Here is a 12,084-nt window from a genome sequence, read left to right as displayed (position 1 = left end):
TTTTTTTATTGCAGACCAAATAATATATTCCAAGAAATGGCAAAATCAATATATATTAAAAAAAAATTGTTTGATTAATTAAAATATGTTACAAGGACCCCATTTAATTATGTTTATATTTGATTAAAATTAATACAATCGTGGTTTAGCTAGCTCTTCCCATTTTTATCATATATTTTTGTGTTTGTTTTTATTGTAGCCTTTTCATTAATAAAATTAATTTTTGGAATATATATATATTGATTTTGCCTTTTCTTGGAATATATTATTTTGGTCTACAACTATATGGTATTCCATGGAATTTGTTGTGTTGAATATTTGGAAATATTAGTGGTATTTCTTTCTAATATAAGTTATCCATTTTTTAAAATGCAGAGTACTGTATTTTTTTCATAAAAAACACCAAAACTCTGAGAGAATGGCTTAAATTAAAGCTGTTGATGTAATATATGATTTTTTTTTACTATTGGCTATCATTTTCACACTAGCAAACAGATATTTTAAAACCAGAGGTGTATTTAGGTTTTCGAGCTACCGGGGCAAGAATTCCCCATGCCCAGCGATTTACACACAGTCACATCCTGACTAGCTGCTTTTCCTAATTCTCTCAATGTTTGGTGAAAACTGAAAGAAGTAGGAAGAAAAGCTAGTTATCACATGAAAGTAAGAATTAAAATTGCATATGAGTGAAGTGGCCATGTGATGACTGATGGAACCAGCAAGCTGAGCTGAACCCTGCCAGTGAGTATATTACACGCTGTTAGGATTGGCATGCTACAGTGCTTCATTTTATCAATTTATGGGCTTGTTCAGGTTTGTGATGAAAGTCTGCCGTCATTCTAGGTGACTGCAGGCTTCTTAATTCTCACAGCGCATGCACTGCAGACTTTTCCCTTGCCAGAGGCAATAGTGGACAGTCCTGTGAGCACAAGTATGCGATGTGTATACTTCTTGCCCCATTCTGATTAGACATGTCCAGTCTCGCTCAATTCATTTTCATTGAGTGAGGCCACGCCTGTCCAAGGACCTTGACCGCATGTATCTAAATTGCATAATTGCGGTTTTGTGACCTCCCACTCTCATTGCTAACACCAGAGAATCCTGACAGCATGCAGTGCGCACTGTGAGAATTCAGAAGTCACATAGTGACTGCAGGCTCAACACGAACTTAGACAACCACTTTAATGCTTCTAGCATAAATAAAAACATAGTAACCCTTTACTTGTCAGCCAGCACAACACTTTTTAAGCACAGCCTTGTATCACATAATCTTACAAGTTATGGGGTTTTACATGTCTACAGAATCAGAACCAATAACAGCACAACAATTCGTCACCAGAACAAACAGTAGTACAGAAATACATCAATAAAAGCCCATTAGTAGAGAAACAGCATCATAACACTCATCAGTACAGAAATACATCATCAGAACCAACAACAGTGCAGAAATTCATCATCAGAACCAACAGCACTACAGAAATTCATCCTCAGAACCACCAACAGTACTGAAATACTGTGCATTTGGATAACCCCCTTCAGTACAGAAACACAGCATCAAAACCCTTATCAGTACAGGAATACGTCACAAAAACCACCATTAGTACAGGAATACATCACCAGGACCACCATCAGTACAGGGTACTGTACAATCAGGTCAGACTAGTGATGAGCGAGTATACTCGTTGCTCCAGTCTACCCGAGCATGCTTGGGTGATCTCCGAGTATTTGGATGTGCTCCGCTAATTAGTTTTCATCGCCTCAGCTGCATGATTTATGGCTGCTAGACAGGCTGAATACATGTGAGGAATGCCTGTTTGTTAGGGAATTCCCACATGTATTCAGGCTGTCCAGAACCCGTAAATCATGCAGCTGAGGCAAAGAAAACTAAATCTCCGAGCACATCCAAATACTCAGAGATCACCCAAACGTGCACGGGGAGACCCGAACAACAATGCTACTCGCTCATCACTAGGTCAGACCCATATACATTTGTATCGCATGAACCTACAACTTCTAGTATGTCCTTAACAATGGTAAGGATATACTGGAAGTTGTTACTATCAGTCATCAGACTTCGGACCATACAGGAATCACAGTACTGATGATAATTAGTCAATATCACACAAAAAATTACATCCAGGTACCTATAGATGACGTTGTCTATGATTGGAGTCGTTCTTTCTTTTCTTCATCTTATCCACACACTATGCTGACTTTTCACAGCCACAGCTCATCTCGGCAGACTTCCATCTTCTCTGGTTTTGTGCAGCACATCTGGACACGATACCCTTAAAAATAACAGTATCATTATAATGATCCTAAATTAAAATATCTGCCCTATGCTGAGCCCCTGAATAAATAATTGCTGTCACTGTATTTCCTGCACAAAATATGACCCACACACTGTCCCTCCCAAACTGCAGTCTCCTTTCCATACTGGGCCCCCTCTTTACACTGTCCTCTCACACTGAGTCCCCCCTCTAGGACCTACTGTTTATACTGTGCCCCATCATCACACACCCCCTCCTTGGCATAGTGTCACCCATGCTATCCAATCTCTATTCTGTGCCCACACACACTTTTATGACCCTGTACTGTTTCCTCACATTATTCCCCTCAATAGTCTCCTCACACATTTCCCCTTCCATCCTCATGCTGTCTAATCTGACATCCCTCAGCTAACCATACTGTCTCCTCACATATTAACCCTCACTCTCTCCATACTGCCTCCTCACACATCCCCCAACTCCCCATACTGTGTCTGCACCTATTCATCACCCTTGCTCCCTATACTGTGTCAGCATACATTCCCTCCTCGCTCCTCATACTGTCTGCACCCATCCTCCCACTCACCACACTGTGTCTGCACGCACCTATCCCCTCCCTCAATCCCATTCTGTGTCCGCATATATTCCCCGTCAAGGACAGCATGAGGTAAGGGTTAAAATACATAATTCCGCTATGTGTCACTTTTCAGGGTGTGTGCTGTTGCTTGCTTACAGTGAATATTTTATCACTAGGACATTATCATTGCTGAGACCAGCTGACACCTGGATACTCATGCAACCCCAACCCCTCCTGTGATAAGCAGTGTACTGTCAATAGACAATGTACATAGAGCCCCTGGTGGGGGGCAGGGTTCGTTTTTTCAGCTCTGCTGCATTGCTAAATCTAAAAACTCTGATTGTGTCAGAACCGCTTCACCCAGTAAACTAAGTGATACATCATTGGCCTCTTTGTCTCGTTGCCTACATCATGCTCAGACTAGGTAGCAAAAACCTGCTCACAGATCCTCTTTAAAAAGAGAAGATACAAAATGTTCAGACTATTTAAATTTCATAGTGAAATAGTAATACTTGTCAGGAGTCAGGACATCTGCAAGTTGCACATTCAATCATAGACTGATACATACCAAAGTGGTTAGGGGTTGTATTCATTATTTTAATTAGTGTATATGGTCTTAAAGGGGTTACCCACAACTAGGACAACCCCTTCTTAATCTGAAAATGCACCTGCGTTAAAATCTGCCATATAAACAATTGTCCTTTTACTGAGCAGTCAGTAAAAAAGTCGGGTTACAAATGATCGGCTGAGACACTCATTCTTATATCTGTTTCTTCAGCTGTCTTGTTAAAACTGATGGCACCGCCTACTGTCAATGTGCTTTTGGATTTGAAGGAAATGGTACAATGTGCACAGGTAACCTTCCCATAAATTCTTTCCCATCAATGTATTCCTCAAATATCCCATACAATTGTGATTTAAAGCCGTCATTTTTTGTAATATCATTTGTTATGTAACACACTTTAGCTATTGACGCCTGTGCAAAGAGCAATGGGGGTTGTTCAGCAAGTGCAGAATGTCGAAAAAGTGCTCCTGGAAATCGGATATGTGTTTGTAAAGCAGACTATACTGGAGATGGGATCATTTGTATGGGTATGTATTCTTCCGTATTAGAATATAATAAGCTGCAAGCCGAAAGTGTTGGTGCCCTTGAAATTGTTCCAGAAAGCATTTCTTCCAGGTAATGATTGTAATTACACATGTTTTGTTATATACGCCAATTTTCTTTGTGTGTATTGAAACAATTTAAAAAAAAGGCAAATTGGACATAACCTTCACACAAAACCACCAAAGCGGACAGGACAAAATGGTAGTCAGCTTTCCAAAATTCAAAAATTGTGGGTAAACAACTTTGTTTGAAGCATATGATGCTCGTTCAAATGCAGCTGTGACAAGTAACAGGTATGGGCAATAGGAAAATCACACCTGAAACCAGAGAAAAATGGGAGAAGTTGATTCAATATTTTCATTGTGTGTCTGTGTGTGCTACATGTAGAGCAGAAAGAGGAGAGGAGAACTGTCTGAGGACTTGAGAACCAAATTGTTGAACAATTTCATTAATCTCAAAGTTACAAGTTCATCTCCAGAGATATTGAAGTTCCTGTTTTGTACAGCTGACATGTGCCCGCAATAGCGGCAGGTGGAATCGCGATCCACCCGTCGCTATTAACTAGTTAAATGCCACTGTCAAACGCTGACAGCGGCATTTAACAAGCGATTCTGGCCATCGGGCTGGAAATGCGCGCATCGGTGACCCCCGTCACATGATCCGGGGTCATCGGTGCGTTGGCATAACAACCAGGGGTCTTTTGAAGACCTCTATGGTTGTTGATGCCAGATTGCTGTCAGCGCCACCCTGTGGTCAGCACTCATAGCACTGCAGTAATTCTACCACATAGGAGCGGTCTGAACATCGCTCCTATGTAGCAGAGCCAATCAGGCTATGCCAGCTTCTAGCCTCCCATGGAGGCTATTGAAGCATGGAAAAAGTAAAAAAAAGTTTTAAAAAATATTAAAAATATATATGTATACAAAAGTTTAAATCACCCCTCTTTCGCCCCATTCAAAATAAAAAAATAAAATAAGATCAAACCTACACATATTTGGTATCACCGCGTTCAGAATCGCCCGATCTATCAATAAAAAAAGAATTAACCTGATCGCTAAATGGCTTAGCGATAAAAAAATTTCAAAATGCCAGAATTACGTTTTTTTGGTCACTGTGAAATTGCATTAAAATGCAATAACGGCCGATCAAAATAACATATCTGCACTAAAATGGTATCATTAAAAACATTAGCTTGACACACAAAAAATAAGCCCTCACCCAACCTGAGATCCCAAAAAATGGAGACGCTACAGGTTTTTTGGGTTTTTTTTCAACTGGTCCAAAATTCCAGTTGAAGGTGTAAGAAGCTTGTTGATTGGTATAGGAAACGAATGATTAAGTTGAGGGTGCCAACAATTTTGTCTGGATCATTTTGGGGGTTTTGGGTGAAATGATGTCCAATTTGCATTTTGTTATCTGTTTTTTTTGTGTTGTTCCAATACACACAAAGTAAATAAACATGCGTAGAACAAAACTTGTGTAATTGCACTAATTTTCTGGTAGAAATTCTTCATTTATTCGGACTCCCATGACAGCACACGAGAGAGGGGATCCGCCCTTCAGGAACAGGAAACCTACAGATACAAAAGGGCGGCACCTCTCCCCATGCATCAGTTGGTTTCCTGTTCCTGGAGGGACTGGATCCTACAAGAAGATTGCTAGCAGATTCCAGGCCGGCCGGACCGATTCGGGTAGCGAGGGGGTCTCCTACCTCGGCCGGTGCGGAGTACCTGAAGCAGACACGGTGGCTCTGGCAGGGCTGCACGGCAGTGTCTGATCAGCGTGGAACGGTCGCCAGGGGGTGTCCTGTCTCCGGAAGCCGCGCGTGGTATGTATAAAGGTCCTCCTCCCTTGAGGCTCTGGGGGGTCGGCAGCATTGTGGGGGCGCCCTCGGAGTCTCCCGGCATGGTCTCGGCGTCCCACGCTGTTCACAGCGCTGACAGGAAGCGCTGTGGACTAGGGGTGACGTCGGGGGGCGGAGCCGGCGGTGACTTCCGGGTCGCGGAGCTTCTGCGCATGCGCAGGGGCTCCAAGATGGCGGCGCCCACCGGTAAATGTGCGCCGATCACCCTCAGGTGTCGGCTGATCCCCTGCAGCTGCGAGGGGGGGTGGAAAGTGGCTACAAGCGCGGCATAATTACGCTGGCCGAAGGAGGGGCTATATATCGGCTCCAGGAGCGCGATCCTTGCTCCTGGTCTCCTAACTGAAGATGGAGTCTGTTCAGGATCAGCCGCCTCTGCTGCTGGATGAAGTGCCTCAGAAATCCATGGAGAAGGATCGTGAGAAAAAGAGCGATGGGTCTGGCCGCAGAAGCTCCTCCAGACAGGGGTCTGGAGCGTCAGCCAGAAAAGATCCCCCTCGTACTTCGGTATCTTCTGGGTGTGGGGCAGCCACTGGTAAGTGACCTTCGAGAAAGTTCACTTAGTGACTAGTGTCCCCTCATATGTTTTATGCAGGGAAGGAAAAACGTCAGTAAGGCGAAGCATAGGGAATGTGCCATCTGCGGGGTTCCCTTGCCTGACTCACACCCTAAAAAACTGTGACCCCTGTATCCAGCAGACGGTGAGGTTCTGGAAGGAGGGGAGGGGGTATAGCATGTAGATCTTACACTCTAGTCTACCTTGCTTATCCCCGTAGGTAGCCGAAGAATCCTCCTCTATTACGGCCAGTCTCAAAGAGATGATTAGAATGGAGGTTAAGGAGTCCTTTAAAAACCTTTCACAGTCAGGAGGTTCTAGGCAGAGAACTGAGTGGGCATCTGATTCATCTGTGGAAAAGGACAAGTCTGAAGAATCGGACGATTCAGCAGCATCATCCTCCTCTTCGGAAGAAGACGCTGCTCGGTTTTGCCTACCCCTAGAAAGAATAGACAAATTGGTAAAGGCGGTCAGAGGCACTATGGGTATATCTGAACCCAAGCCTCAACTATCCAAAGAACAAATGATGTTCAGTGGATTGGAGCAGAAAAAGCGCAGAGTGTTTCCTTTAAATGAGAAAATACAAGATCTTATTAATAGGGAGTGGAGAAAACCGGAGAGAAAAGGCTCCTTACCACCTGCGCAAAAACGTCGGTACCCTTTTGATGACCCAGCAGTAGGTAACTGGGAGAAAGCACCAAAGCTGGATGCAGCAATTGCCAAGGTAGCTAAACGATCTTCTCTCCCATTTGAAGATATGGGAACACTTAAAGACCCCCTGGATAGGAAAGTGGATACCTTCCTGAAGGGAACCTGGGAGATGGCAGCTGGCTCCTTAAGACCTGCGTTAGCTTCAACCTGCACGGCAAGGTCAATGATGGTCTGGCTGGACCAGTTGGAGACCCAATTAAAGCAAGGGGCCTCTAGAGATTCCATACTCGCAGCATTACCTGTAATCCAGGAGGGGGCGGCTTTTTTATCAGACTCCTCAATTGACTCCGTAAAGTTGGCAGCTAGAGCAGCAGGACTTTCTAATGCTGCAAGGAGAGCCCTATGGCTGAAATGCTGGCCGGGGGATATGCAGGCAAAAGCAAAGCTCTGCGCTATCCCTTGTAAAGGCGAGTATTTATTTGGGCCTACCCTGGATGAACTCCTGGAGAAAGCAGGAGATAAGAAAAAGTTTCCCAACCTGTTCAATCCATACCGTCGTCCCTTCAACAAAAGAAGGTTCAACCGGGGAGGAAAGCGCGCCTTTTCACCAGGGAGAGATCGTCCCAGATGGGAGGATAGGCGAAAACGAGGTACAGGTCTCATGTTTCGCCATAACCAGACGGAAAATAAAAAACAAGACCAATGACTGGCAATTCCAGTGGAAGGGAGACTATTGCAATTCTCGGCAGAGTGGTCGAAAATCACAAACAGCGTTTGGATAAAAGACACTGTTTCCCATGGTCTCAAGCTGGAATTTGTTCATATTCCACAGGACAAATTTAGTTTAACACCCTGGCGCTCATCTCCCACTGAACAATTTGCCCTAGAAGAGGAAGTGAGGACTCTTTGCTCCAAAAATGTTTTGGTAGAAGTGCCGTATTCTCAGGCAGGGAAAGGGTTTTACTCTCCCCTGTTCCTAATCCAGAAGCCTGATAAATCTTACAGGACCATTATAAATCTTAAGGGTCTCAATAAGTTTTTGGTGAAACATACTTTCAAAATGGAGTCCATCAATTCGGCAATAAAAATGCTTTTCAACAACTGTTTCATGGTAGTAGTGGATTTGAAAGATGCCTACTATCATGTACCCATTCATGCTGATTTCCAACGGTACCTGAGGGTAGCGATACTAATGGGGGGTAGGATTCAACATTTTCAATTCAGAGCGCTCCCTTTTGGGATCACCTAGGGTGTTTACTAAAATAATTGCGGAAGTCATGGCGCATTTAAGGGAGTCAAATGTCCTTATAATCCCCTACTTAGACGATTTCCTCATTGTAGGTAACTCGGTAGATCATTGTCTGTCACAATGGGAGATTGCTAAAACCAAACTAGAACGGTTGGGTTGGATCATAAACTTTGAAAAATCGAAATTACAGCCCCTAAATGTTCAAAAATTCCTGGGGTTAATGTTGAATTCAGTGACACAGCAGTGTCTCCTCCCTATAGAGAAAATAGACCAAATTCAGAGTTTTGTATTAAGAGCAATCAATACACCTTCCATGACACTTAGACAAGCAATGTCTCTACTTGGGTCACTCACATCTTGCATTCCAGCAGTTAAGTGGGCTCAGTTCCACACCAGGTCCCTGCAAAAAAGTCCTGTTCCATGACAGAGCCTTAGGAGGCGCATTGAATGGGAAATTGACGTTGAGGCCGATAACATTGAATTCCCTTAGATGGTGGCTAGATAAACAGAATTTATCAGCAGGGGTTCCCTGGATGGTGGATGTCACCCACGTGATAACCACGGATGCCAGCTCTTCAGGGTGGGGAGCCTATATGGGGGACATGGTGGTCCAGGGACAGTGGGAACCCTTCACAACATTCTCATCAAATCAAAGAGAGTTGTTGGCGGTTGAATTGGCTGTTAAAAAAATTCCTCGTATATCTGCAGGGCCAGCACGTCAGAATTCTGTCGGACAACAGAGTGGCGGTCGCTTACATAAACCGGCAAGGGGGAACTCGTTCCGAAACTTTAATGCAGATCACGGATCGGTTGTTCCAGGTGGCAGAGCTCAATTTTCTATCTTTGACAGCTCTTCACATCAAAGGAAAAGAAAATGTGGCAGCAGATTTCCTCAGCCGAAATGTGTTAAAACAGGGAGAGTGGTCTCTCAACGAGGACATTTTCAATCTTGTCGTCCGCAGATGGGGTCAACCAGTGGTGGATCTATTCGCCACCAGAAACAACAGAAAAGTAAAACTTTTTTGCTCCCTAAATCCCAGGGAGAATCCCCTGGCGGTGGACACGTTTCTGATAAAATGGGATTTTCCACTGGCCTATGCTTTCCCACCACTGAACCTGATACCTCTAGTGGTGAGGAAAATCAGGGAGGATCGAGCGAAAGTCATCCTTATCGCCCCCTTTTGGCCCAGAAGAACCTGGTTTGCCTGGCTCAAGACAATGTCCGTAGCGGTCCCCTGGGTACTGCCAGAGATCCCGAACTTACTTTCTCAGGGACCGATCTCCCATCCACAAGTGGCGGGGCTCCATTTGACGGCATGGAGTTTGAACGGTCACTATTAGTGGGGAAAGGCTTCTCTCCAAACTTGGTAGAGACACTCCTAAAGAGTAGAAAGCAAATAACTACGAGAATCTACTCTAGGACTTGGAGAAAGTTCTTGACTTGTTCAAAATTTAACATCCAAGACGGGGTGCCAATACAACAAATCTTAGAGTTCCTACAAAAGGGGTTTGAGTTAAAACTCTCCTAGTACCCTTAGAGTACAGGTCTCAGCTTTAGGTGCCCTGTTTTCCTGTAATATAGCTAATAACTACTGGATAGCAAGGTTTATTAAGGCAGTTAGTAGATCCACACCAGTGCATAAAGACAGAACAGTTCCATGGGATTTAAATTTAGTTCTGTCCTCTCTCACTAAACCCCCCTTTGAACCTCTGCAGGAGGCCTCGATCAAAATGTTGACACTCAAAACAGCCTTCCTGATTGCCATAACCTCAGCTCGCAGGATAGGGGATATACAGGCGCTTTCCAGAGCTCCTCCATACACTGAAATCTTGTCAGACAGAGTAGTCCTTAGACCAGACCCAGCATATCTACCAAAGGTGGCGACACGTTTCCATAGATCACAGGAGATAGTTTTGCCGTCCTTTATTCCTAATCCCTCTAATCCTAAGGAGCAGGAGCTTCATACGTTAGACGTCAGGAGATCTCTTCTTCAGTATATTTCAGCTACTGATAATTGGAAGAAAGATGGGGCTCTGCTTTCCTTCCAGGGTCCAAAGAAAGGGTTTAGAGTATCAAAATATTTACTGGCTAAATGGATTAGGGAAACTATCTCTCTAGCTTATACAGCAGGTGGGGGGCCAGCTCCGCAGAATCTAAAGGCACATTCCACCCGGGCCATGGCGTCATCCTGGGCGGAAAGATCTGGAGTGTCAGTGGAGCAGATATGTAAGGCGGCCACATGGTCATCCCCTTCCACTTTCTTTAAACACTATCGGTTGGATTTGGGGTCCTCCTCTGATCTTTCCTTTGGGTTAAGGGTGCTACAATCTATAGTCCCTCCCTAAGGTAGCTTACATCTCTGTAAATCTCTCGTGTGCTGTCATGGGAGTCCGAATAAAGCATTAAGCTACTTACTGGTAGCGGCATTTTTCGGAGGCCCATGACAGCACCCTTAGTTCCCTCCCTATTCACGTTGGGGTAGCACTTCCTATAGTGTATATAATGATAGATTTCACGAGTGGTATCTAGTTCGATACAATAGGATTGTTTTGTATATAAACTGTATATAATGTATATTTGTGTACCACTAACCGCGGTAGTCCTCTCAAGCTCTGAAATACAACTGATGCATGGGGAGAGGTGCCGCCCTTTTGTATCTGTAGGTTTCCTGTTCCTGAAGGGCGGATCCCCTCTCTCGTGTGCTGTCATGGGCCTCCGAAAAATGCCGCTACCAGTAAGTAGCTTAATGCTTTTCTGGAACAATTTCAAAGATGCCAAAACTTTCACCCATGACTGTATATTACAAAATGGGAAGAAAAACATATTAGCATTAATTTATATATACAATATGAATTACCAATAAAACGCTATCATGTTTATGATGTGTTAGTGCCTTTGCTGTTTTCTTTACAGAGATTGATCCATGTACTGTGAATAATGGTGGTTGTGATCAGCTTGCTGAGTGTACCAAAACTGGCCCAAACAAGGTAAAGTGTATAGCTAAGCATTACTTTATGATTTTTAGCAAGTTATTACTAATGGTAAAATATGTAGAATATGTCCTGTTGTACATACAATAAAGGCTGTTAGGGGAAACCAACAGGTAGAGAGCCCAGCCTATACTAACCCCATCAACTTTAAAAACAACCTATCACATTGAACATACAGCCTCTCTGTAGGCATGAGGTTTTAAATGAGAACATTGATATATAGGTTAGTGTGTTAGTGTATAAAAATTCAATATAATTTGGCTTTTATTCATTTAAGGGGAATCTGTCACCAATAGAGATGAGCGAACCCGGACTGTAAAGTTCGGGGTTCATACCAGGCACCTAGTGTCCGCTGCTGAACTGTTCATGTTTGGATTCCAAACAAAGTTTGTTGAAAGGCTGCAGCACAGCCAATCAAGAAGCTTTTAGGCTGTGGACACTTTCAGAGCCATCATAGCCATGCCGAGTATCGGTATGGCTGTGATTATCCAACACATCACGTGACCTGGCCAGTATAAACACCGGATGGTGTCATGGTGCTGCTGGTAGTGTAGCTGCTACAGGGAGAGGATGTGGTTGTTGAGTGCCTTCTATGCGCCCAAATACATTACTTTCCTCTTGTTTATGCAGGCGACTGGATTTTCTGTGCAATTTTGTAGGCCCAAGTTCGGCTGGACAGATGGTGAGGCCAGAACATGTTGAGGTGCTTTTAGAATGGATAGCTGAGAGTGCCTCCAGTTGCTTTGCCTTGTCTTCCACACGGTCCCCTGCTGAAATCGCAGAGTTGGCAACTGCAGATGTTGGGCATCTGAATTCCACCTCGC

The 12,084-nt window shown here is 44.0% G+C and overlaps 1 protein-coding gene across 1 annotated transcript in view; it reads left to right on the top strand.

Moving 5' to 3' along the window:
• The window catches only part of STAB2 (stabilin 2), a 243,987-nt gene that overhangs the window by 144,549 nt on the left and 87,354 nt on the right, over positions 1 to 12,084 (top strand). The window contains exons 41-43 of the mRNA XM_069764255.1: positions 3,623 to 3,699; positions 3,811 to 3,936; positions 11,184 to 11,257. Coding sequence (XP_069620356.1) covers positions 3,623 to 3,699; positions 3,811 to 3,936; positions 11,184 to 11,257 — 277 coding nt within the window. The remainder of the gene's footprint in view (positions 1 to 3,622; positions 3,700 to 3,810; positions 3,937 to 11,183; positions 11,258 to 12,084) is intronic.

Source organism: Ranitomeya imitator, chromosome 4, assembly GCF_032444005.1.
Source record: "Ranitomeya imitator isolate aRanImi1 chromosome 4, aRanImi1.pri, whole genome shotgun sequence".
In the NCBI taxonomy this organism is placed as follows: Eukaryota; Metazoa; Chordata; class Amphibia; order Anura; family Dendrobatidae; genus Ranitomeya; species Ranitomeya imitator.
This window is presented reverse-complemented; position numbering and strand designations above follow the sequence as displayed.